Below are 25,951 nucleotides of genomic sequence, written 5' to 3'. Positions count from 1 at the left end.
ATATGTCCTTCATATATGGTCATGAACGGCGCTGGAGAAGTTCATTGGAGGGCTGGGCTGTGTCGGAGGGGAGATAGCTCCCAATAATGTCTCAAAAGGTGCTGCTGCTTTGATTGGCTCCTCCTGCAGCTGGGTCGGCATCTGCAGAGATATATTACCCTCCCATCGTCATTGTCCCCGTGAGTCCCCAGGAGCCGTGGCAGGGAGTGGGGCGCAGCAGGGCTGTGCCAGCAGGGCAGGAGGCTCAGGATGGGGATGGAGGCAGTCCTGTCCCCTCGGGTGCTGTGGCTGCTCCTCTGGGTGCAGCTGTGCAGGGGTAAGTGCCGGTTCCCTTGTCTCACAGCCCAGGGTCAGCGGGTACCAGCGGGGTCATCGGGATCCCTTTGGGAATGGGGTTTCTTTCCAGGCACCACTGAGACAAGGGTCAGAAGGTGCTCAGGTCCGTGGACCTTCTGCCTTTCCCTCTGCCTCTCTGTGTTTAAGGCAGCCCGTGTCTGGCTGCATTTATGGACACCCACATAGGGGGAGAGGAGGGGACATGGGCTGGGGGGATCCTTGGGATCATCTCAGAGCTCCCTGAGGACATGGAAAGCCCTGGGGGTGGTGTGGGTTTGGGTGGTGGCAGGGCAGGTGGTGGGCAGGGGAAGCTGCGGGCCTGGGGGCATGGGGCTTTCCAGGGTGTGCTTGGCTGGCGAGGAGACAGTGCCCTGTGCAGGGCCTGGGAGCACGGTGTGTGGGTGGGCATGGGCAGGGGGCTGTTGGAGTGGGAGGAGGTGCCGAGGACTGTGGGCCAGCGAATGGCCCAGCAGGGCTGGAGTTGGCCCCCCCAGCCTGCACAGCCCATGGGGAGAGGAGGGACCCCCACACTTCCCCAGGGACAGCTCAGGGGGGAGAGGGCTCCCAGCCTGGTGCTGTGACTCGACTCCCAGACCTGCAGTCTGGGGCATGACCCTCTCCTGACCGGTCCCGTGTTTTGGTGTTTGAAGGGGCTGCGGAGGTGAGGCTGGAGGCTGGCGGCAGGCGCTGTGCTGGGAGAGTGGAGGTGAAACACCAGGGCCAGTGGGGGACCGTGTGTGGTTTCTTCTGGGACATGGACGATGCTGCAGTGGTTTGTAAGCAGCTGGGCTGTGGGTCTGCTGTTGAAACTCATGACTACGCACACTTTGGGCCAGGATCTGGCCCCATTTGGATGGCTGATGTTGGGTGTCGTGGCACTGAGTCTGCTCTGTCTGAATGTACAAACCAAGAACAGATTCGACAATACTGTGATCACAGTTGGGATGCTGGAGTGACGTGTTCAGGTAAGGGGCCAGCCTGTTCCCTACCTTTGTGTCCAGGATGGGGGAAGGGACCTGGCTGTGCCCTCAGGGAACAATGACGGGGTACTGCAGGAGGGCCCAGTGTGGCCAGTTGCACTGCCGAGCTGGGACTGTGATTGCCGGTTTCCCCAGTCCCTGAGGAAAGCCCAGGGGTAACTCGCCACTGCCTGGCCCCAGATGCGGCTCAGCCCACCCTCCTGGGGCTGGGAGATGAATGGCCCACCCTGCTCCGCAGTGTCTGTTCCTTCCCATCTCTCTCCTCTGGCTCATCCCGGAGCTGCCTGGCAGCACCGAGGACCAGGTGCCCCCATGCCAGAGGCACTGAGTACTGCTCATGTGGCCACCAACTGGCCTGGGGAAGGACCAAGATGGCCCCCAAAGCAGAAGGGCTGCTCAGAGGGGAGGAGTACTGGGCTTGGGCAGAAGAGCAGGGTGGCCCATGGCCACCTCATTCCTTTCCCAGGGTCACCCTGCGAGAGCCAGCCCACAGGGAGTGCAGGCAGTGGTGACCTGCTTCCCAGCCTCTCCTGCCTGCCCCAGCCCCTGGCTGCCCTGTGCCATGGGGGATTTGCCAGCACTTTCTGGCTCTCCTTGGTGCCTGTCCTTGCACTGGGAGCTTGTGTCAGCCCAGGGCTGCTCCTCTGCCTGCTCTCCTGCCCAGCCACTGACCAGGGATGTGCATTTCTGGTGGCTCCAAGGGTTCCTCAGCCAGGCCCTGAGCTCAGTGGGCAGATCAGGCTGCAGCAGCCAACAGTGCCTTGGCCAGTCTCCCTGGGCCCCAAGTGCTCGGAGCGCTGCCAGGAAGCCCAGGGTCTCCAAAATGGCGGCAGTTTGTCTGAGCAGTGCCTACGGCTGGGGGTTTGGGAGAGAAGCAAGGCCACAAGTGCTGTGCTGATGTCTGAGGAGCGGCAGGGTGTCCCTGGTGTGTTTGTGCCATCAGCAGCCACTGGGAGCTGCTGGGAGGGTCGTGGGGCTCTTTGCCTGTGGCCACCTTGCAGACCAGGTGGGATGTGGGCATGTAACTGCCAGAGGGCTCTGGGAACTCTCTGGGGTCTTTGCTTGCTCCAGGATTTGTCCGGCTGGTCGGAGGGGAGAGCCCCTGCTCAGGACGCGTGGAGATCCACAGTGGGAACCAGTGGAAACCTGTCTGTGACTCAGACTTTGGTCCCAAAGCTGCCGACGTGGTCTGCAGGGAGTTGCAGTGTGGTGCAGCCCTGCCTGTGCCCAGGGCAGCTGACTTTGGAGAAGGTGTTGGTGCCATGTGGGACAGAGAGCTGCAGTGTGTGGGGAATGAATCCTTCCTCTTCTCCTGCCCCAGGGGATCCCCCCGAGACCAGCCCTGCACCCACACGAATGCCGCTGGTGTCACCTGTACACGTAAGGACTGAGGGTGGGGTGTTCCATATCTGGGGGTGTGCTGGGGCCAAGGGGAGCAGGCAAGGGACAGTGCCATGCTGTGCTGGGTGTGAGGGCTGGAGGGGTGATGTGGTTGCCTCCAGCCTTAAAATCATGCAGAAGGAGGAGAAATGCAGGCTCTCCTCCATTTGGCTGCTCCTCCAGCTCCTGAGGAAGCGAGAGCACCATTCTGCCCTGTCTCATCCTTCTCTGTCCCCAGAGTACACAGGGTTCAGGCTGGTGAACGGCAGCACGGCGTGTGAGGGGAGGGTGGAGGTCCAGGTGCTGGGGTCCTGGGGCACCCTCTGTGCCTCCCGCTGGGATCTCTCGGACGCCCACGTTCTCTGTCGTCACCTCGACTGCGGGTTTGCTGAGTCCATTCCCAGAGGAGGGCATTTTGGGAGAGGCACGGGACCTGTCTGGAGAGACTCATTCCACTGTGATGGGACTGAAGCCCACCTGGGACAGTGCCCAGTGACCGCCCTGGGGGCCTCACCGTGCTCCCATGAGAACGAAGCTGCTGTCATTTGCTCAGGTGAGTGCTGGGACAGCGCTGTGTGAGAACGAAGCTGCTGTCATTTGCTCAGGTGAGTGCTGGGACAGCGCTGTGTTAACTCCATTTGTCCCTTGGGTGTGACATGGCCACCCAAAGCAGAGGACCCCATGGCAGCACTGGGCTGCATTTCTCCCTTCAGAAATCCTGGCTTCAGCTCCATCCCTCTGGCTGCAGACAGCCCTGTCCCAGCCCCACAGAGACCCCCACAGAGCCCAATCCCACACCCGTGGGGGCTGCCCAGGTGCCCCCAGCAGCAGGCCTGGGGTGTGAGCTACAGAGCGGGGCTGGGACAACGCTGTATTTACTCCATTTGCCCCTTGGGTGTGACATGGCCACCCAAAGCAGAGGACCCCATGGCTGCAGCAGGGTGAATTTCTCCCTGGAGAAACCCTAACTTCAGGAGGAATCTCTGCCCCACCCAGGGAGGGGCTCAGGCCCTGGGGCCACCGCCAGGCCTGGAGTCCTCTGCTCTCCTGCTGCAGGACAGACCCAGGATGGGGCTGTGGGGCTCAGCTCCATCCCTCTGGCTGCAGACAGCCCTGTCCCAGCCCCACAGAGAGTCCCACAGAGCCCAATCCCACACCCACAAGGGGTGTGAGCTGCAGAGCAGGGCTGGGCTTTGCCCTCGCTTCTGGTCAGCACAAGTCCCAATCCTGTCCTGTTTGATCGGGAAGGCCCCCCTTGCTCTGCTCCCTGCCAGGGACACAGGCTCCCAGGCCCAGATCCCCAGGGATGCAGAGGGGCAGAGGCGTGGGTGCTCTGCCCCATGGCTCAGCAGTGCCAATGGCAGCGCTGAGGTGGGGCAAGGCTTGTCCTGGGGCTGCCTGTCCCCAGGCCACCGCCGGCTGCTGCTCCCTCCTGCGGGAGCTGCCCCATCTGCCTCAGCAGGGACGTGTTGGGTGGCTCTGCCCCACCAAGAGCCAAGAGAGTGTCTTGCTCAGGAAGGCTCAGGGACTGGGGAACCAAGCCTGTGGAAAGCTGCTCCTGAAGCTGACCGCAGAGGGCTGGGGGCAGGCGGGTGAGCTGCAGGGGGTTGTGAGGGTTGGAGAGCCTGGAGAGGTGCTGCAGGTTTGTGGGCTGTCTGGTGCTGCTGAGCGCTGGGGCATGGCTGCTCTCCCCAGGCCCAGGCAGCTCCCCATCCCTGCGGCTGGTGGGTGGAGGGAGCCGGTGCGACGGGCGAGTGGAGATCTTGCAGCGCGGGACGTGGGGCCGAGTCCTGGACGAGCAGTGGGACATGCAGGAGGCCAGCGTGGTGTGCTGGCAGCTGCGGTGCGGAGAGGCCGAGAGAGCCTACAACCCCCCGATGCCTCAGAGAGGGACGGGACCCGTGGGGCTGCGAGGGGTCCGGTGCGCAGGGCACGAGGCCAACCTGACCCTCTGCAACACCTCTGTGCCTGAGAGCGCGCTGGCAGCAGGGATTGCAGAGGACGTGGGGGTCGTTTGCTGGGGTGAGTGGCACTGCACAGGCCCCCCCAGGCTCTGGGAAGCAGACCCTGCTGCTTGTGGTGGCACAAATGGGACTTCAGCTCTCAGAGCCCCACACATTCCCCTGGAGTTGCCAGCTCGGCTCCCAGCAGCGCCCGGTGAGGCAGAGTGTCTGCAGGCAAGGTCTCAGAAGAGACCAGCCAGGGCTCCAAGGAGCGTCCCCTCCATGGACACCCTCCTGCTGCTCTGTGAACCAGGGTCCCTCTGGGGCTGAGCAGTCAGGGTCCCCCACATTGCCGTGCGTGTCCCCTGAAGGACTGGGGTTCAGCTGCTGCCGTGAGCGAGGCGGCACGGGGAGGTGTGAGCAGAGCTCAGCCCCACACTCTGCTGCATGACCCCCTTCAGCAGCCCCTTCACCGCAGCATTTCCTTCTGCAGGGAGACGGCCAGAAACACCCCCGGCCCTGGGGACCGTGTGCCCAGACTCCACGAGCTGCACAGGTAGCTGCTCCTCTGCATGCCCCTCTGGCCTGGCAGGGCTCTGCCTGCTGTCCCGGTGCCCTGGGAGGTCTCTGCCTTCTCCAGACAGGGAGAAGATTCGTGCTGTGGGAGGCGAGAGTGGGTGCTCGGGCAGAGTGGAGGTCTGGCATCGCGGCTCCTGGGGGACGGTGTGCGACGACTCCTGGGACATGCGGGATGCCGAGGTGGCCTGCAGGCAGCTGGGCTGTGGCCCCGCGGTGTCTACCCTGGACAAGGCTGCGTTTGGGGAGGGGACGGGCCCCATCTGGCTGGAGCAGGTGGAGTGCCGGGGGACAGAGCCATCTCTGCAGGACTGCTGGGCTCGGCCTGGGGACAGCGGTGCCTGCCGGCACAAGGAGGATGCTGCCGTGCGCTGCTCAGGTGAGCGGCAGGGCTGGGACCCTTGCTGGAGCTCTTGGCAGAGCTCCTGAGAGCAAGGCCGTCCTTGTGGAGCCTGGGAGCCTGGTGCCAAGTGGGCAGCAGCCTCTGTGGGGCTGGATGTCCTCTGGCTTCTGCCTGCAGGGCCCTGCAGCCCCCAGGGGCATCTCCTGGGCTACCTGTGCCATGCTGCCCAATAGCCAGAGCAGGGCCCTGGGCTCTGTCCTGGCCACCCTGACCAGTTTTGCAGGAGGGGCAATTTGGGTGGGCTGTGTCAGGGATACATGCACATACACGCACATACGGCGTGTGAGAGAGGAAGCTCCCTGGTACCTGCACACCCACCCTCTCAGCCCAGCTCTCCTTCTCCTCTTCTACAGCTGCACCCACGACAGCAGCACCTACGCTCCAACCAGGTAACCTGTCCTCCGCGCTGGCATTGCGTCTTCTCAGGGCCAGCTGTGACCCATGGCGGGAGAGAAGGAGCTCCTTGCCGGGATGTGAAACTCCAGGCACTGGGATAGCAGTGGGGTGGGGGCATTGGGGAGGGCTGTCATTTCCCCATCAGGGTGGGATCTTCCTCATGACTCACTCCTGGGGTCGTCTACCCCTGGTGTAATGGGGTCAGGACTGGTGTGTCCAAGTCCCCCATCTCTCCCAGGCCTGGTGCTGCCCTTTTTGTGCTCCTGCCATGCAGATCCCACTCGGGGCCGTCTGACCGTCAGCGGGAGAGTCTCATTGCCCGTCATCATCTGCATCATCCTGGGTGCCCTTCTCTGCCTTGTCCTGGCCCTCCTGGCCGGGCAAGTGCGAAGCGCCAGGGCTGGGCGCGGAGGTGGGTGGCGGGGAAAGGTGCCTCCTGGCAAGGCCAGGGGTGCTGTGAGGTGTGAGTGAGTGGCACAGGCAGAGCTGGGGGGATAAGGGTGTGTGCTGCCTTCATTCCCATGCACCGCCTCCTTGACTGCCTGACCATGGGCCACCAGCAGCAAGGGGCAGAGAGAGTGCAGACACGGGGGGAGGTAGGGATGGGTTGAGGACAGAAATGGCGGAGCTGGGGTGAGGGAGATGGGAGCAGAGGGGAGACAGAGGAGGACATCACACTGGCAGTGCTCTGGGCAGCTGTGGAGGGGGCTATGGGGCAGGGGAGATGCCAGGAGGAATGCAGGGCAGCAGGGTCGATCCCCATGGTTTCAGGCCCCCAGGCTGTTCCTCTGTCCAGCCCTGACCTCCCCCCAGGATCCATGGGCTGTATTGGGGCGATAGCCTTTTGCTGCCTCAGGGGACCAAAGCTGAGGGAGCAGAGCAGGATCCCGTCCTGTCTCTGCCTGTCCCTGGGCCAGCCCTGCTGCTGTCCACAGGCTCTGGGAGAGCTTCGGAGCCCTTCCCTGAGGCCGTGTATGAGGAGATCGGTTACAGCCCGGCGTGGGAGAAGCAGGCGAGGTTCAGTGGCTCAGGTGGGTGGGGGTTCCTCCCGGGGGGCACATCTGCCAGGCTCTTCCCCCTCATCCCCACCCATGGCTGACCCCTGCAGTCCCCTGGCCCATGGTCCCTGCAGTGCTGAGGCTGTGGGGGCTGTGGGGAGAGCAGCCAGGTCCTGGGCCCAAGAGAGGAGCTTCCTCCCCACCAGTTCTTCCCGTCCCAGCTGGGGACAGCCCCTCTCTGCCTGTCCCTGCACCCCTCTGGGACACCTGAGGGGGGAGGGAAGGGGCTGTCCCGGGGCAGCTCTGGGAGCCCCTTTGAGACAGGGTTTGTCCCAGGGGAGCAGGGTGAGTCCTGAGCCCTTTCCCCACTCAGCCCTGCCTCTGTGGGTGCCCCGTCCCCAGCAGCACTGGCCACAAGCCTGGTCAGCAGAGCGCACTCCCCTAACAGCCGCTGCGCCTCTCTCCAGGCTTCTCTTCAGAGGGGTCCCTGACCAAGCTGCAGCCCTACCCCGGGGACAGCAAGGAGGAGGATGGTCCGGGATCAGCAGCAGGTAATAGGGTGCGGGAAGGAGTGGATCTCTCCTCCCTGCAGACATGGGAAGAACAGCGGTGTCACTGAGTGTCACCGTCGGAGTTGGGGAGGACCTGGGGGCTGTCTCCTGTGGTGCTGCCAACACCGGTGTCTGAGCCCCATGTCCCTGTGCATCCTCCCATCCTCTGCTCTGCAAATGTATCTTCTCCTTGTCACCAGCTCCCCTCTCCTTTCAGACGTCCCTGTCCTGCCTGGAGGTGACCCAGCGGATGGCTATGATGATGCCAGGGAGGTTTCTGAGCCTGGGGAGGATCGTGCCCCTGGGCAGGGAGACTGGGAAATGGCCAGGGTACCAGAGGAGGCAGCAGGACCCAGGGATGCACCTGGAGGTGAGAGGGAAAGAGAGCGCTGCCGGATCCTGGGCTGCCATCCCTGGTGCCGGATGAATCGTTGTACTGAAAGGCCCAAAATTTTGGGATGAGGGATTGTGCCCCTGGAATTTTCCTTGGGGGCCCGGGGGTGGGAGAGGGAGCTGAACGTCTCCGGACTGGTGAGGAGAAGGGAGGAAGGTGATGTACAGAGCAGGAGGGGCACCCCATGGGGAGAACGTGCAATGGCTGCCTTGCTGCTTGCAGGGGCAAAGCTGTGCTCCCAGAGACGTGCTGGGGCCCCTGGAGCTGAGGGAGATGCCTGGTCCCTGTCCCCAGAGAGCGCAGGCTATGACGATGCTGAAGAGGTGTCTCTGGCACATCCCCCTGAGGACACACAGGCTGTGCCACCGGAGCTCAGTGCACAACAGTCCCTGAGCCCCGCGCCAGGAGAGCCCGTCCCTGCCATGCAGCTGGGTGCAGCCAGGAGGGAGGAGAGGTCTGTGCAGCTGGGAGAGCCGTGAGCACCAGGGAACCGTCTCCCTTTTCCCGTGGGCAGCAGAAACAGCCGGGCATTTCCTCTCTTTTTATTCCCCTGTTTTTGCATGGTGCCTCCATATTTGTTCTTATTAAAAGCCTTTAGGGAGTTGAGCCACAGCCGGTGCTTGCGTGGGCAGGTGTCAGGGTGTCTCCCTGAGGCTGATCGGGAGGAGCACAGCACAAAGACATGGTGGTGGGGAAGGGGCACGTCTCAGGGACGGACAGCAGCCTCGGGGTCAGATTGTGGGGCTGTGAGAGCCCCTGGTCCCTGGGGAATATTCCTGCTGACAGAGACATTTCCATCCTGCCAGCCACAGTTTCCAGCCAAAATGTCTCTCTCCAAGGTCCCGTGAGTGCCCATCTCTTCACCTCAGCGTTCCCCAGTTGCTCTTTCCTCTCCCACAGCAGTGTTGCCCCGTTCCCTGCTGGGAGCTCCTCCAGCCCTGGGGTGACCCCGGGGGGGCCCAGGGGGAGTCCAGGCTCACACACCCCTCTGCCCTGGTCCCGAGAGCTTTCCTGCTGGCAGCCCCCGGTCCCAAGCCAGCCCCTCCATCCCCAGCCCTGGGCCCATCTCTCCCTGTGGAGATGCAGGGCTGGAGCCTGCCCCGGTGGGGGTTTCCCATGGGATGGAGGCTGTGTTTGCAGTGCCCATGTGTGTCACCCATCCCCTTGGGGGGTCTCGCCCTGGAAACACTGCTCTCCTGTGGATGTCCCACAGTCGTGCTCTGCCCAGCGTGGGGCAGCAGTGCAGAGGGTTGGGGTCTCACTGTCACGCCCTCGGGGAGGTCCTCGGGAGCTGCAGGAGCAAGCCCAGACCTGGGGCACAGTGCTGATCCTGCCTTGCTCCAGAGCACAGACCCAGCCTGCAGGGCCAGATTGTTCAGGCCCCAAAATGCCATGAAACGGGCTCTCTCTGCTCGGGTGTGCAGAAAACAGCATTTGAGCCCTGCTGAGATGGGGAAATTCAGGACTACCTCTCCACTGGGGCCTGATCCTGGCACAGGGCTGTACTACAGAGCACTGCCCCTCCACGTCTCTGCAGGGCAATGGGGCAGAAGCAGGCTCTTGCTGCAGGCGCTGCTCCCACGCTCTGGCCCACCCTGAGGTGTTTTGATGGAGAGGAGCAAACCCCTTCCCTTGAGCCTCCCCTGCCCCCCAGGGCTACAGCCCTCTGTGTCACATCTGTCCCCGAATGCACAGCAGGAGCCGAGCAACAGGCTGAGGGAAATGCCCTCCCTGGGCTGAGGTGCCCCCAGGCTCTGATGGCAGCCCAGGGCATGCGGTGGAGGGGACAGAGGAGCAGAAAGCTCACAGCCCCTCATCCAGGCACTGGGCCTCCCCCTGCACCCCTCTGCCCCCCAGCATCCCTGCAGGTGGGGGGAAGGGCAAGCTTCCCTCTCCCTGGGGCTAAGGGTGTCTGTGGCAGGGTGGGTGAGCATGGTCAGCTGTTAACTGAAAGGCCGACGGTTTGGCCACACGCAGGGGTGGTGTCCTCGTGGTGCTACAGCTGGGGCAATTGTGTCGCCCAGTGCCATAGAGTTGTTCCCCAGTGAGCCCCTGCCTGGCAGAGAGGGCTTGGGGGAATCAAAACCAGACCGCAGTCACCGTGACCTTCTGGAGTGGTGGAGTGGAGGAGGTAAGGGGATGGGCTGCTCATCCAGTCTGCTTTGCACACATGGCCCCAGGGCCCGTCCTTCTCAGTGACTCTCCTGTTCTTGCTCAGGAACAACCTAGAAGGACTCTTTTGGAGCAGTGAGAGTCCTGCAGGCTCTGTCCCTGCAGCCAAGCATTTTCAAGCTCATGCTCAAAGCTGGCCAGACAGTAACCTTGCTTGGACAGAGAGTCTCTCCCTCTCCCAGTCCTCTCACTTGCACTCAGTCACGAAAAAAGCTAAACTCCTCTGGAGGTGCTGGACAGCTGGAGAGCACCATCTGAATGATCCTCAGCACGGCTTTGTCAGCTGTCCTGGGCACATGAGAGGTCTTACTGGGACAGAGCTCCCTCCGGAGGGAGGATGCCGCCATTGAGGCCTCAGCTCCAGGGAGTGCGTCTCCCTGGGACTGCGGGGATGGTGGCCTTGGTCTGGGAAATGGGGTCCAGGTGAAGGAGGTGTGTGAGGATGGCACCAGTCTGTACACCACTGAGAATGACAAAGAGGAGAGAGACAGGGTCTTTGCAGAGACCCTGCAGAGGAGAGATCTCGATCCCTGTGGAGCAGGGAAGGAGGGACAGCTGGAGACCACCCCGGAGGAGCACTGCAGGGCGAGTCCTGCCCAGGGAGGGGCTGGGGCCTGTTGGTGCTGGAGAAAGGCTCCTTCTAAGCCACAGATCTACAGCTACAGAGCCGCGATGGTGCTCTGGCAAGAGGTGAAGGAGCAAGCAGGGCTGGGGCAGGCTGGAAGAAGGCAAATGGGCTTTGCAAAGATGTAAGGGAGAAAATGATTGCTGAAGCCTGGGGTTGAAGCAGGGACCTTGAGATCTTCAGTCTAACGCTCTCCCAGCTGAGCTACTTCAGCCCTGCCTTGCCCCCCCCAGCCCTTGTCCCTGTGGCAGCGGTGCCAGGCCACAGGCTGACACACAGGAGGAGGCTCCTCAGGGAGGTTCCCAGGGAAAAGCTGTGCCCAGCCTCAGGCAGAGGGGACCTGGCCCCTCCCTGCCTCCAAGGCCCCGTGGGCTCCAGGTTTGGTGGAGGCCAGCTCGCACTGGCTGTGCCAAGATGTGTGGGGGCCTTGTACAAATGTGACAATGGCAAAGGTAAGTGGGCAGGCCAGGCATGGGCAGCTGCAAAGGCTCGAGGTGGAAGAATTGTGGGACTGGTGGAAGACCTTATCTCCTTCCCCATGGAAGGCCTCCCTCCCACCACCCTTTTTTCCCCAGCTCCACTTCACCCCTTTGTTCCCAACTCTTCTGCCCCTGAGCAGCGCAGGGGGATGGGGAATGGAGGCTTTGGTCAGTCCAGAACAGTTCCTCGCTGTGGCTCCTTCCTTCTCACACTTTTCCCATGGGGTCCGTCTTGTGGGCTACAGTCCTTTGAGATGAACTTGCTCCAGCATGGGCTCTCCTCAAGCCACCATTCTTGCAGGAAATATCCTACGTCTCCAGGGTTGGGTCCTCCACAGACTGCAGGGCTTACCTTCTCCACTGTGCTCTCTGATATATATGGGCTGCAGGGAACCTGCTCTGGTGCCTGAAGCACCTCCTTCTTCACCAACCGTGGTGCCTGCAGGGCTGTTTCTCCCACTATTGTTTCCCTCACTCCTCTCCCACTTGGGCAGTTGTGACCTTTCTTAAATACACTTTCACAGAGGTTCCACCATCCTCGTTGATGGGCTCAGCTTTGGCCAGCGATGGGCCTGTTTGGAGCTGGCTGGAAGCAGCTCTGCTTGGCATGGAGGCAGCCCCTGGTCTCTTCTCACAGAGACCACCCCTGCAGCCGCCCCGCTACCAAAACCTGCACCTGGACACCAAGACACAGTGTAAAGCTTTGCCTTGCTAAATGACGTCCCCTGCTCTTCCCTCATCCACAAATACAGTTTACTCGCTGGGGAGGCAGAGAGAGAAGCAGAGAAGGCCTTGATGCTGTGCAAACCCAGTTCAGCACTAGCTACAACACTGGGGTGTTGTCAACACTGTTTTGGTCACAAATCCCAAACATAGCAGCATACGGGCTGCCGTGAAGGAAATTATAGAATCATAGAATCATTGAATCGTTAAGGTTGGAAAAGACCCTTAATATCATCGAGTCCAACTGTTAACCCAGCACTGCCAAGGCCACCACTAAACCATGTCCTCAAGCACCATGTCTACCCGTCTTTTAAATACCTCCAGGGATGGAGACTCAACCACTTCCCTGGGCAGCTGTTCCAGTGCCTGGCAGCCCTTTTGGTGAAGAAGTTTTCCCTAATATCCAACCTAAACTTCCCCTGGCACAGCTTGAGGCCATTTTGTCTTGTTCTATCGCTTCGTACTTAGGAGAAGAGACCGACCCTCACCTTGCTACAGCCTCCTTTCAGGTAGTTGTAGAGACCAATAAGGTCTCCCCTCAGCCTCCTCTTCTCCAAACTAAACAACCCCAGCTCCCTCAGCCGCTCCTCACCAGACTTGTTCTCTAGACCCTTCACCAACTTTGCGCCCTTCTTTGGACACGCTCTAGCACCTCGATGTCCTTCTTGGAGTGAGGGGCCCAACACTGAACACAGTACTCGAGGTGCAGCATCACCAGCACCAAGTACAGGGGCACCATCACCTCCCTGGTCCTGCTGGCCACGCTATTCCTGATACAAGCCAGGATGCCATTGGCCCTCTTGGCCACCTGAGCACCCTGCTGGCTCATGTTCAGGCAGCTGTCAACCAACACCCCCAGGTCCTTGTCTGCCAGGCAGCTCCCAGCCGCTCCTCCCCAAGCCTGTAGCGCTGCATGGGGTTGTTGTGAGCCAAGTGCAGGACCCGGCCCTGAGCCTTGTTGAATCTCATACAGTTGGCCTGGGCCCATCGCTCCAGCCTGGCCAGGGCCCTCTGTAGGGCCTTCCTGCCCTCCAGCAGATCAACACTCCCGCCCAGCTTGGTGTCATCTGCAGACTTACTGAGGGTGCACTCAACCCCCTCATCCAGATCATCAATGAAGATATCGAAGATAATGAACACTGAAGATTATTGAATATAATGAACGCTGTCCACCCTGGAGGGAAATTATCGGCGAAGTCCCACAAGGCTTGATGCTGGCACACGTCCTTCAGTCCCCCTCACACAACCCTGCCACTCCTCTGAGTGTTTGGTGGTGTCAAATACGCAGATGGGTCCAAAGAAAGGTAAACGAATTGACAGGAAAAGGTTCCCCAGCTCCTTACTGCATTGGTACAGACACTTCTAGGCCACAAGTCCTGTAACCTCCAGCTGTTGCAAAACAGGGAAAGGCTGACTGCATGGGGTTTACACGGCAAGGTTTGGAGAAGGGCCAGGGCTGCAGGGGTGGCTTCTATGAGAAGAGACGAGGGGCTGCCCCTGTGTTGGACAGAGCCAGTTCCAGCCAGCTGCAAGATGGATCTATTGCTGCCGAAACCTGGATCCATCGCTGACCAAAGCTGAATCCATCAGCAAAGCTGGTGGTGCTTTCATGATAACATAATTAAGAAAGCTTAAAAACCTGTGCGCAACAAGAGCTGGGAGACAGGAGTGAGAAAATGTGAGAGGAACAGCCTGCAAACACCAAGGCTGATGGCTGGTGCCGATGCTTGATCCTGACACCAAGCACCTTTCTGCATGCTTAGGCAAAAGACCCAAACCTGTCCCGAGCTGGAGGCGCCGTGGGCATAGCTGGGGCTATGTGTGCTGGAGCAGGGGGAGGTGGGAGGCAGGAGGGTCTCAGGCAGCGGAGGAGCGCGGCTGCGCATGCAGGGCACGATGCTCAGTGCAGACTGAGAAGAAGGAAGGGTCAGGCTGAGAGCGGGGCAAAGGGTCCATCTGGGAAGGAGGAGGAAGAGACAACAGAAGTTGTTTCTGCAGTGGAGCCTGGGCAGGCAGGAGGGTGGCTCCCCTCCCCAGCATTGCCTGTCCTCCTGCTCCCACGAGCACCCAGGAAGCAGGGTTTTCCTGGCCAGCCTCGTGGGATGGAGAGCAGCAGCCTCTGGAGTCAGGGCCCCGCCCTGCTCCCCTCCCACCCAAGGGCAGGTCTGGCCCCTGGGAAATTGTTTCAAGATGGCATGTGGTTGGCTGAAGGAGAAAGGACTCCTCCAATGTTTGTCCTGCTCTTCAAAGGCAAGAGACTGTCCTGCCTCTCATGGCGTGTCAGCACCAAGACACTTTTCCCTGAGGGTCGATGCGTGTTGAGGCCAAGGCCCCATCCCTGAGCCAAGAGTGGCTGATCAGCAGCACTGGGGACATGCCATGGGCTTGGGCACAAGGGCCAGTGTCCCAGCACAGACAGCTCTGAAGCTCCAGCAGCAGCAGCAGCAGCTCCAAGACCACCTGGCCTGAACAGCTTGTGAGCACCAGAGCCCTGGGAGAAAAGCTGCCTCTGGGACTGGAGGGAGAGACCCAGGGAGTGTCAGCCCTGACAGCACACTCCCCTTTTCCCTTCCCTTCCCTCCCCTCCCCTTCCCTGTGGACAACAATGAGCTTTGCAGACTGGTGTGGACTTTCCGTGAGCGGTTGTGAGATCAGCCGTTAGCAGTGTGAGGGCTTTGGAGAGGCAGGAGAAGCACAGCCCAGAGGCAAGGACTGAGTTTTAGCCCAGCTGCCACGGACCTCTCTCCCAAGGGGAGGCTGCAACGATTCAGGACAGCATTTCCATCATGTGCCCCTGTCTTTCCCCAACCCTCCTCCTCCCCTAAGAAGCGCTGGCCCTCTTGGCCACTTCCAGCCCCCCAAATCCCCTCAGAGCAGGCCTCTGGGCTGGAGGGAGCAGCCCTGCCTGTGCCTTTTTGTGGAGATACCAACTGCAGCTGGTGCAGAACCTCACTTCTAGACACCAGAGAAGTCCCACGGAGGCTCAGCGCCAGGGAGCCGGCTTCTCCCACTCCCATGGTGATGGAGCTGGGCCACACATCCCGGGGGGATTCTCTGCAGTAGCCGCTGGCTCCAACATGCCTTCCTGGCCTGCGCTGGGGGGGTGTCCCAGAGAAGGGTGTGGGCTGGGGGTCTGGGAAGGTGCATGGGCCCAGCATGGGGCTCTGAAATCTCCGGTGAAGCCAGGAGTGCTGAGTCCATGGGGCAGGGAACCACCGCCCCTCCCAGAGCGGGGCAAAGGACCCAGGGATCCGGGCTGCCTGTCCGCGCTCCTCTCCTGCCCCGACACCCAGTTGTGCTGTTTGAGGGATGGTGCTTACTAAAGCCCCAGTAAGAACCTGTTTCCCACTGTGCCTCCAAAACAGCAGGTGCCCCAAGGGCTGGCACCGTCTGCCGCTTGCCTCGCCAGCCTCGTGGGGGGACACTCCAGCTTGCCGTAATCTGCCCGTATCTGGCGGCACATGCTGGGTGGGAAGGGGATCTCCTTTGCAGAGACACCCCAGGCATCTGGGCTCCCTCAGACGCTCTGCTCATCGCGGTGGTGCACCCAGAAAGGACCCAGGTGTCTGGGCACTGGCAGAGGAGAGGGGACATGGACACGGACACACCCACACACGCAGAGCAGAGCTTTGCTGAAGGGGTTTATTGATCATGAGAGGGAAATGGCCCAGGGCTCCCAGGGGATCAGGTGGGGTCATCCAGGGATGATCATCTCCTCATGCCGCTGGAGGGGGACAGGACAGGGGGGTCACCACCGGTTCCGGTCCTGAAAGACAGAGCCCAGAATGAGACCCGCAATGTCCGCTGGAACATGAGAGGAGCCTTGTCCCCACCATCTCTCTCTGCAGAGAGCTGGGGAAAGAGAAGGGAGTTGGAGCCCTCAATATCCCCAGGACAGGACTTGGCTCTCCTGAGATCCATATGGCACCCAGAGCCCCTTGCCCAGTGTGTCATTACCCCGGGATGTCCCTAAACCTCCCAGAACCCTGCCCAGCCCTCACAAGGACCCTGGGGGTCTCTATGGCACCAGAGCCCCTGCCTGGCCTGCACAGCAACACTCTGGGTCTGCAGAGCCCCACGGGGTGCAAGGAAAGGCATGGGGGTGGCTCTGTCCAGCTCACCCTGGGACATGGATCATGGACAGTCCCGTCTCTTTCCCTCTCGCAGGGAGAAAGCAACGGAGTCCTTGGGGAAGATGTGTTCAGGGATCCCCTGAGGCCCAGGATGCTTTGTGGGGCTGGAGGTGCCCTGATGCTGCTCACCTAGACATCAACGGCTACAGGCACTGCTCTCCGGTGCAGAAGCGCCCTCAACAGCTCAGGCGGAAGGGCCTGGGGAGAAAGAGAGGGTTAGGGACTCGCTTGAGGGCACTGGGGTGTACTGGGAGGCAGGGGAAAGCAACGGGGTCCTTGGGGAAGGTGAGTCAGGGATCCCCCCGGGGCCCAGGATGCTTTGTGGGGCTGGGCATGCCCTGAAGCTGCTCACCTGGACATCAGCGGCTACAGGCAATGCTCTCCGTTGCAGACGCGCCCTCAACAGCTCAGGCGCAGGGGCCTGGGGAGAAAGAGAGGGTTAGGGACTCGCTTGGGGGCACTGGGGTGTACTGGGAGGCAGGGGAAAGCAACGGGGTCCTTGGGGAAGGTGAGTCAGTGATCCCCCCGGGGCCCAGGATGCTTTGTGGGGCTGGGCATGCCCTGAAGCTGCTCACCTGGACATCAGCGGCTACAGGCAATGCTCTCCGTTGCAGACGCGCCCTCAACAGCTCAGGCGCAGGGGCCTGGGGAGAAAGAGAGGGTTAGGGACTCGCTTGGGTGCACTGGGGTGTACTGGGAGGCAGGGGAAAGCAACGGGGTCCTTGGGGAAGGTGAGTCAGGGATCCCCCCGGGGCCCAGGATGCTTTGTGGGGCTGGACATGCCCTGAAGCTGCTCACCTGGACATCAGCGGCTACAGGCAATGCTCTCCGTTGCAGACGCGCCCTCAACAGCTCAGGCGCAGGGGCCTGGGGAGAAAGAGAGGGTTAGGTGCCTCCATGGAAAAATGGGGTACATGAATTTGTATGGTGGTGCACAGAAAGCAGTGGGGTCCTGGGGAGGGGGTGTAGTGCGATGCCCTGGAGTGCCATGGCCATGGAAGGTCAGGGTCTGGGCCAGCAGAACTCCTGGTACCCACCTCAGCCTCCAGTAGTCCCTCGACTTCATCCCCCACCTGTAGAGAGATCATGAGACCTCACTGGTCACTGGGCCGTCCCCAGTGCCAGCAAAGGATGGGAGGACCAAACTGCCCTCCAGTTCCTCCAGGGAGGAGATGTCTGAGGGGACCAAAAGGATGGGATGGGGAGCCCCAAAAGGGAGGGATGTGGGGGCAGCAAGACAAGAAAGCGGTGGGGGCCCTCCCAGGAGTTTGCAGTGGCCCCTGCCAGGGAGGGGACAGGTCCAACCATTCACTGAGGAACTTGGGCTCTGGGCACAAGAAGATTAATTGTGGGCAAAGTGGAGGGAACAGGTGGAATTGTGCGAGGCAGAAAGCTGCATTGCCCGGGGCTGGAGATGCAGGGGAGCCTGGAGGAGCTCCTTGCTTGGGAAAGGGAGAGGCCAAGTCACGGGGTTTCGTGCCCACCACTACGATTCCATTCTGCAGGAGAGCTGATGTCCTGCAGCCAAGAGCTGTCCCCAGACTTGAGCCCCTCCCTGTGGCACTGAGGACTCACCTGAGCATCTGCCGGGGTGCACAGCAGGATGGTGAAGAGCAGGGCCACGCTGAGCACTGCGACCTTCATCTTCCTCTGCAGTGTGGTGAGTCCTGGGTGAAGGTGCAGAAGGTGACGGGCAGATTTATCCCTCCCAGGACTCCTCCTTGCCCCTCCCTGCCCCGAGAGCCCCCAGGGCAAAGCCAGGCTTGGCAGAGACACCAGCCCTGGCAACAAGCCCAACTCTGGCACAGAGTCGCCCTCACCTCGGCACTGATCCAGACACCTTCCCCGGCATCAGTCCAGCTTCCTGCCTGGGCCAGCTGCACAGGGAAGGGCCCAGGCATCTGCGGGTGGCGAGGGGGTGGGCACTGCGCCTCTGACTGCTGGAAACCCTACGGTGACGACCCACTGCTCCAACACAAAGCCACCCTCCAACAGCCCCCCAAAGCCAGATGCCCCCACCTCCCAGCGCCCATCAGCTCCCAGCACTGCCATCTCCCAGTGCTGCTCGCCTCCCAGGCCAGTCTTTCCTTCTGGGACTCCCCTGAGATGACGCCAGCCTCAAACCAGGGGTCCCTAAGCAGGATTGTCTCTGAGCCCTCTCCAGCCCCTTGGGTACAGAGGGGGCTGGGACTGACCCCTCTTCTTGGGCCACCAGGGACCCCGGGATTAGGGAATACTGGAAGGTGGGAGGACAACCTGGGGCATGGGCAATGGGCACTGCTGTGTGACTGGGCTCTTCAGACACTGGAGGCACTGGCAGTGGGGAGCACTGGTGAATACTGGGCAGCGGGAGACGAGGGCTTGGCTTGGGGGAAGTGCTGGGGTGGTGGCAGTGCCCAGCTACAGCCCACCCCATTTCCCCTGCACTGCAGGCCCCAAACTGGTGCAGTCCCCAGCCACGGCCTCCCCAAAGCGGAGAACGGAGGGGAATATCCCCTGCCCTGGCCCTCATCCTGCCACCGCCTGGGGCCACCGTGCCCTCCCAGACAACATGGGTCCCACTCTGCAGAGTTGCCCCCAGACAGGGCGTCCCAGTGACCCCATCCCCAACAAGGCTCTGGCTTCAGCCCTGTCCCTGCCTGGGTCTTGGCCACAGCTCACCAAAGGCCCTTGTGCCAACAAAGTGTCCCTTCAATGCCTTCGTCCTTGGTCCAGGCCAGCGCTGTCCCTGAGCAGGATGTGGCCATTCAGAGGAACAGGATGAAGCGGGCGCTTGTCCCCAGGCAGCCACTCGGAGCTAATTGAGGGGACAGAGCTCCCCTGGCCAGGGGAGGGATGTTTGTCCCCGCAGCATCTCTGATAAGCTTTGTTTGCCCAGGGCCCCTGGCACAAGGAACCTGTTTGGCAAGACTGGTGCTTCAGGAGAGTGCCCAATTAGGGGGAGTCTGGAGGGGTTAAAGCAGCCTGGACGCCTGGGCTCCCTCCAGCCCTGGCAGCAGGCAGAGCCCACAGAGGAGGGCAGTGCTGGGGGAAGTGGTGAGGAGCAGGTCCCGGGGCACTGCGCACGCTGGAGCCCAGAAGCGGGGGCAGTCCCGGGGGAGCAGCCTGACACCCGGGGTGTTGCTGTCCTTCGGGAAAGCCTGGTGGCAGGGGAGTCCTGCGGGAGCGGGGCTTAGAGCAGCCTGGGCGATGGAGCTGTCTCCCTAGGGGCACTGCCTCCCTTTCCCTCTCCCCCGCTGCCTGCCCTGCAGCTATCCCTGCCTTTCCAGGGTGGTTTCCTTCACAGCAACCCCGGCCCAAACATCACCATCCTGGGGGCCCTGGGCAGCATCCTCTGGCCAGTGTGGGGCAAGGGCAGCGTGGGATTGTACGCAGGTGGTTCAGCTCTCCGCGCTGAGTGGGGAGAGCTGCTGGGTGAAGCTGCTGGCCTGGCTCGCACAAGCCAAGCAAGCTCTTTTCCAGCAATCTGGCATCGATGCACCCATTCTTTCCAGTCAGGACACTCACGCGATCTGCCATCGCTGCTCTCTTCAAGGCTGCAGGTGCCCCAAACAGCAGAGGGAACAGCTGGTACCTCTGTTAGCAGGGACACGCTCCTAATGAAGACAGGCCTATTTTGGATCAAGAAGCGCAGGCCCCCCTGTTTTGCCTCCTTGTAGATGCTCACAACTCTCAGAAGAGATAGACAACAGGGCAGGTATTCATTCATTTCTGCATAATGAGAAGACCAGCCTTTTCACTGGCGGTGTGAGTTAGCACTGGGAGGAGATAGGGCCAGTAAGGTCTCCATCAGGAGATGCAGCAGGCATTTACATAAAAATGGTGAGAGGGCTGGAACACCTCTGCTATGAGGAAAGGCTGAAAGAGCTGGGGCTGTTCAGCCTGGAGAAGAGAAGGCTGCGGGGAGACCTGATTGCGGCCTTTCAGTGCTTCAAGGGGGCTTATATGAAAGATGGGGACAGACTTTTTAGCTGGGCCTGTAGCGATAGGACAAGGGGTAATGGTTTTAAACTAAAAGAGGGGAGATTCAGACTAGATAGAGGGAAGAAAATTTTTTACGATGAGAGTGGTGAAACACTGGAACGGGTTGTGCAGAGAGGTGGTAGCTGCCCCATCCTTGGAAACATTCAAGGCCAGGCTGGATGGGGCTCTGAGCAACCTGACCGAGTTGTAGATGTCCCTGCCATTGCAGGGGGATGGACTAGATGACCTTTAAAGGCCCCTTCCATCCCAAAGCATTCTATGATTCTACGATACATGTCTCTCTCAGCACGTGATTCAAGCTACCACGCTGTGCTTCCCAGTCGCCATTCACTTCCAAAACCATCCAGCAGTCCACCTCACGTGTCTGAGAGTAAATTAGTGCTCTGCTTTAGCCCTCTGTCTCTGAGGGGGTGAGGGTAATTCATTTTTAGGAGACACAGGCTGGGAATCAAAGGCTGGTGGTAAAAGTCTGGTTTAGGTTCTGAAGTCAGCGGGAGGTTTGCCTGCGTGGCAGTGAATCCAAGGTGTCACTGGTTTTGTTCTGATGATGATACACGCTCCTGCCACGGCTTCAAAGAAATAAAAAAACACTGGTAAGTGGTTCACGAGAACTGTAGATGGCTCAGATTCTTCACTGACATTCTATGTCATTTTTAAGGGTTAGGGATATGGTTGTATCTTTACGGGACACTAACTATAAATAAGAGATCTGTTGTGGATCGGTTGCGAAAAGATTTAAGGCAATGACTCGAGTATTTGCTTTGGAAATTGCCCAAAGGGCAGGCAGTCACCTGGAAGATTTTCAGTTTGACTGCTTCTGCTTTTGCGCTATTTATTAGATAGCTAAGTTACACGGTGTTATCTATCATGTTTAAATCCGCTGTGCGCTATTTGTATTCTGAAGTTATTTTTAAAAGAATTGATGGATTGTATGCACTGTCATAATTGAGGAATACTGACTTAGGAGGGGTCAAGGCTGCCTTTGAGATAAATGCAAATCAGGTGGATGGCGTTTGACAGCCACTTAACATTAAAGGTGCTCCTCAGGAAGATGCCATCTGCTGATTTAATGGTATCTAAAAGGACGTGCTCATGGTTTTGCAGCAGTAGCGTATTGAAAAAGAAAAATGTCACGAGGTTGCCGGTTTGACCAAGAGATGGAGAGGAGACTTTACAGGGCTGGTCTAAACTGTAGCTAATCTCTCTCCGCCTTCTCCGAGCAGGGCTGAGAGCACTTCTGGGAGTTTCTCTGTTTTTCCTGCAGTCGCTTCTGTGAGGCAGTGGACTTTGGACCACATTTATTTCCCAAATAAAGTTTTAGCAAGGTTGTTCTCCTCAGGCTTTGACCTGCCTACAGGATACCTACAAAAGGTATGCCGTTGTTTTAGAGAGAGAAAGGGGAGAAAAAGAAAAGTGATTGTGCTACTTCTTCTTTGGTGGGAACACTTGGTTTATCTGTCCATCTTGCCTAGGTATACAGGGTGGGAGCCTAAGCTATGAGCCCAGCTCTCCCTTCTCCCATTTGGAGATGCATCTTCCCCTGCCCCATCGTAGGAAACCCAGGGATGGAGGCAGGGAGGGAGAGACCAACAGAGGCAGGCACAAAAGGGGAGGAGAAGGGATGGGAGGGTTAGAAGGAGAAGGGAGAGACCGCTCTGCAGCACTGGCAGGCACGTTCGTGGGGACAGACGGACACTGGGGACCTTGTTTTCCCCATGGTCACGTCTTGCTTCCCATCTCCCAGTACCCTCCAGTTCCCTTAGTACCTGCGGAGGGTGGGGGGAAGGACAGGACTCAGCAGGGGGTCTCTGTCCTGCTGTACTGCTTTTGGCTGGGATAGAGTTAACCACAGATTTGACCAGAGTGTAGTAGAGGGAACTTATAATTGCGATAGCTGTTGAACAGTTGCTGGTTATCATATTGACTCCTCTGTCCCCAACTTTAGTTTATCTGATCTGTGCCATGCGCCCTTTTTTGTTGTACATGTTACGGGCTGGCTTTGGCTTTTGCTGTTTGCTGTGCTCTGTAGCGCTTGGTGGTGCTTTCTCTGGCAGGTATATAAACCTGGCAGGTATATATATATATATAAAAGCAGTGGCCTTGAGCTTAATCTGGTCTTTGAGCTCTGCACTGATGCCACTACTCTACTTTGGGAACCATCTCATGGAGACAATCAACAATTACACTTTTCACCTTTTCTCCTCCGAGAGCTTTTTGGTGGAGGAAACACAGAATGGCACCTTCACCACCTTTCCCTGCGTGGCAGATGTTTTCTCCCTCGGTACAACAACTCTTCAGTATCTTGGACATCCTTGGGGAACCAAAGTACTCCTATTGGTACTTCTCAAGACTAGTTTTTCAGCTTTCTCTAAAGTTAACCACTATTTTGGAGCAACACCCTGGCCCCGAGGCAGCGTGGTTACGGGTTTCAAGGCATGTTGGAGAATATGGGCAGGTACCTAGAAGGGTTGTCACCTTTGACGGTCTGGGACTTCAACACAAACAAGTGCAGGATCCTGATGAAGTGCCAGAACGTTTGAAAAAAGGGTGCCCTGGCCTTGGCTATGCCAAAGAGACACCGCTTGTCGCACCGTGCTGGGGCCTGGCCTCCGCCTACTGAGCACAATTTAGCTGGTTTGGGCCAGGGGTGCTGTGAGGGACTAAATTATTATTATTATTATTATTGCTGCTACTACTATTACTATTTTTATTTCCGTTATTAAACTGTTCTTATCTCCACCCACGAGATTTCTCACTTTCACCCTTCCAAGTCTCTGCCCCATCCTGCTGGGGCAGGGGGAGTGAGCGAGCGGCTGTGTGGGGCTTAGTCGCTGGCTGGGGTTAAACCACAACACAGGTAAATGCTGCCTTGATGTCCTTCTTCCAAAGGCCCCTCAGAAATGTCCTGGGGGTGACCTGGAGCTGTGAGCAGCCCTCACCCATGCAGCAGCCTCTCACCAGCAGAAGGACCCTGCCCTGCCCTGCTGGGGGTCGCCCCTTCCACCCACAGCTTCTCCCCGCAGTGCCGTGGGGAGCTCCCTGGGCAGGACGAGTGCTGACCCTGGAGGGTGGCAGAGACCCTGCCCCAGCACACAGCCCCCTGGGGACATAGGGACCCTGCTTGGAAGGACAGCTCTGGGCACCCCTTCACACCCCTGCAGCCATCCCCAGGAGAAGGCAGCCATTGTGCCCTGTCCCTCTGATGGTGAAGCAGGGAATCCCTGCTCTGGAGCATGTCCTTCTCCTCTACACTAGGGAAACTGTGAGAGTCCTCCGGAAAGATCCTACAGGCTGTGGGATGCCTGAGTTTTAGGACAACCCTCCAGGATACTCATCCACATTGTCCTGCAGCCAGAGACTTTCTGTGCAGAGGCCTGTGAAGATTTCTCCCCCAGTCAGCCCTCTGCATCCTCTCACCCCACACGAACGTTAACCTCTCTCTGCCTTGCTCCTCTCCCTTTGGTGCCTGCAGGCAGTGCCCTCAGCCCTGCTCTGCTTTGCAGAGGAGCTGCTCCTGGGCAGAGCTGTCTCTCTGCAGCACTGCCCTCTTGCCAGGAGCTCCCTCCATCCCAGGAGCCCAGCCCAGCTCAGCAGCACAGGACCAGCCCAAGGCAGCACTTTCTCTGCCCCCTCTGGGCTCCCTCCAGGTGTCCATGGGGCTCCAGGGGAACCTGCTGTGAAACAGCCTGAAGGAATCATCGATGTTCCCTCCCTTAGCTGGGGAGAGACACTTACTCCCAGCAGTGGCATTTCTCCTCTCAGGAAAAAAGATTTGGGCATGAAAATCACGTTTTCTTTTCCCATCATTACACAGGACACCCAGAGGGGGACAGGGAATGATCTCCTTTAGCCCTGCTGAGGGAAGGGATTCAGCTGAGTCAGTCAAGGCATCTCCTTCTGGGTTTGTAGGCCTGGGGCTAGAAGGGGACTAAACTTTATCCCATGCCTGCCACAACCCCACAGGTGGTGGGTTTCTTCTTGCCTCAGTTCACACAGGTGCACAAAATAGGCTCCTGCATGTGAGTTCCTTGTCTCAGCTCCCATGCTCATTACTGGGGGTGGAGGCCAGGTGGGAGTTGTTCAAACACAAACACCTGGTGACACTGGAGGTGCCAGAGGTGGTCAGGCAAAAATGCCAGGAGGCCTGGATGGAGGAACAAGGACCTCCTGGCCAAACTCAGACATGAAAAAGAAGCATGGAGAGGTTGGAAGCAGGGACAGGTAACCTGGGAGGAATACAGAGAGACTGTCCAAGCATGCAGAGAGGCAGTCTGGAAAACCAAAGCCCAAGTAGAAGTGAACCTCATGAAGGATGTTAATGGCAAGAGGAAGGGTTTCTGTACTGACAGAGCTGACAAAAGCTCTGAAAACAGTGGGTCCATTGCCGAAGGAGGTGAGGGACTTATTGACACAGGACATGGGAAAGGCCATAGAATCATAGAATCATAGTATCGTCAAGGTTGGAAAAGACCCTTAAGATCATCGAGTCCAACCGTAACACTGCCAAGTCCGTCTATACCATGTCCTCGAGCACCACATCTATCCGTTCTTGAAATACCTCCAAGGATGGAGACTCAACCACTTCCCTGGACAGCCTGTTCCAATGCTTGAGCACCCTTTTGGTGAAGAAGTTTTTCCTAATACCTAACCTAAACCTCCCCTGGCGCAGCTTGAGGCCATTTCCTCTCGTCCTAACACTCGTTAATAGGAGAGGAGACCGACCCCCCACCCTGCAACAACCTCCTTTCAGGTAGTTGTAGAGAGCAATAAGGTCTCCCCTCAGCCTCCTCTTCTCCAGACTAAACAACCCCTGTTCCCTCAGCCGGTCCTCATAAGACTTGTGCTCTAGACCCTTCACCAGCTTCGTTGCCATGGCATTGAATGCCTTCTTCACCTCCTCCTTTACTGGCAAGACAGGCCTTCAGCAATCCAGGTCCCAGAGACCAGTGGGGAAAGTCAGGAGCCAGGCAGCCATGGTGCAAGAGGATCAGGTCAGGGAATACGTAACCAAACTGGACATACCGAAGTCTCTGGGCCCTGAGGGGATGCAGCCACGAGTGCTGAGGGAGCTGGAGGATGTCATTGCGAGGCCACTCTCAATAATCTTTTACCAGTCATCGAAACTGTAGGAAGTGGCTGAAGAGTGGAGGAAATCTAATGTCAGTCCTATCTTCAAGAAGAGGAAGAAGGAGGACCCAGGGAACTACAGGCCACTCAGCCTCACCTCTCTCCCTGGCAAGGTGATAGAGCAGCGAATGCTGGAAACTGTATTTCCAGGCACATTGTACTGCTTTTGGCTGGGATGCATATAATTTCCTTCATAGCAGCCCGTATGCTGCTATGTTTGGGATTTGTGACCAAAACAGTGTTGACAACACCCCAATGTTGTAGCTAGTGCTGAACTGGGTTTGCACAGCATCAAGGCCTTCTCTGCTTCTCTCTCTTCTTCCCCAGTGAGTAAACTGTATTTGTGGATGAGGGAAGAGCAGGGGACATCATTTAGCAAGGCAAAGCTTTACACTGTGTCTTGGTGTCCAGGTGCAGGTTTTGGTAGCGGGGCGGCTGCAGGGGTGGTGTCTGTGAGAAGAGACCAGGGGCTGCCTCCATGCCAGGCAGAGCTGCTTCCAGCTGGCTCCAAACGGACCCATCGCTGGCCAAAGCTGAGGCCATCAACGAGGATGGTGGAACCTCTGTGAAAGTGTATTTAAGAAAGGTCACAACTGCCAAAGTGGGAGAGGAGTGAGGGAAACAATAGTGGGAGAAACAGCCCTGCAGGCACCACGGTTGGTGAAGAAGGAGGTGCTTCAGGCACCAGAGCAGGTTCCCTGCAGCCCATATATATCAGAGAGCACGGTGGAGAAGGTAAGCCCTGCAGTCT

General features: G+C 59.0%; 1 protein-coding gene across 1 annotated transcript; it reads left to right on the top strand.

Annotated features, from left to right (window-relative positions):
- Window positions 1–216: 216 nt before the first annotated feature.
- LOC148051222 (antigen WC1.1-like) lies at window positions 217–8,436 on the top strand. Its single transcript, XM_087738289.1, has 13 exons — window positions 217–316; window positions 987–1,301; window positions 2,388–2,696; window positions 2,944–3,249; window positions 4,392–4,718; window positions 5,133–5,195; window positions 5,280–5,594; window positions 5,972–6,007; window positions 6,289–6,426; window positions 6,950–7,045; window positions 7,492–7,563; window positions 7,781–7,933; window positions 8,252–8,436. The coding sequence occupies exons 1-13, from the start codon at window positions 250–252 to the stop codon at window positions 8,434–8,436; spliced, it is 2,382 nt and encodes a 793-aa protein (XP_087594415.1). The 5' UTR covers window positions 217–249.
- Window positions 8,437–25,951: the final 17,515 nt, after the last annotated feature.

The sequence above is a fragment of the Nipponia nippon genome, unplaced genomic scaffold (assembly GCF_047370975.1).
Source record: "Nipponia nippon isolate SJK-2023a ecotype South Korea unplaced genomic scaffold, ASM4737097v1 scaffold_63, whole genome shotgun sequence".
In the NCBI taxonomy this organism is placed as follows: Eukaryota; Metazoa; Chordata; class Aves; order Pelecaniformes; family Threskiornithidae; genus Nipponia; species Nipponia nippon.
The sequence above is the reverse complement of the archived record's forward strand: the minus strand, read 5'-3'. Positions and strand labels throughout refer to the sequence as shown.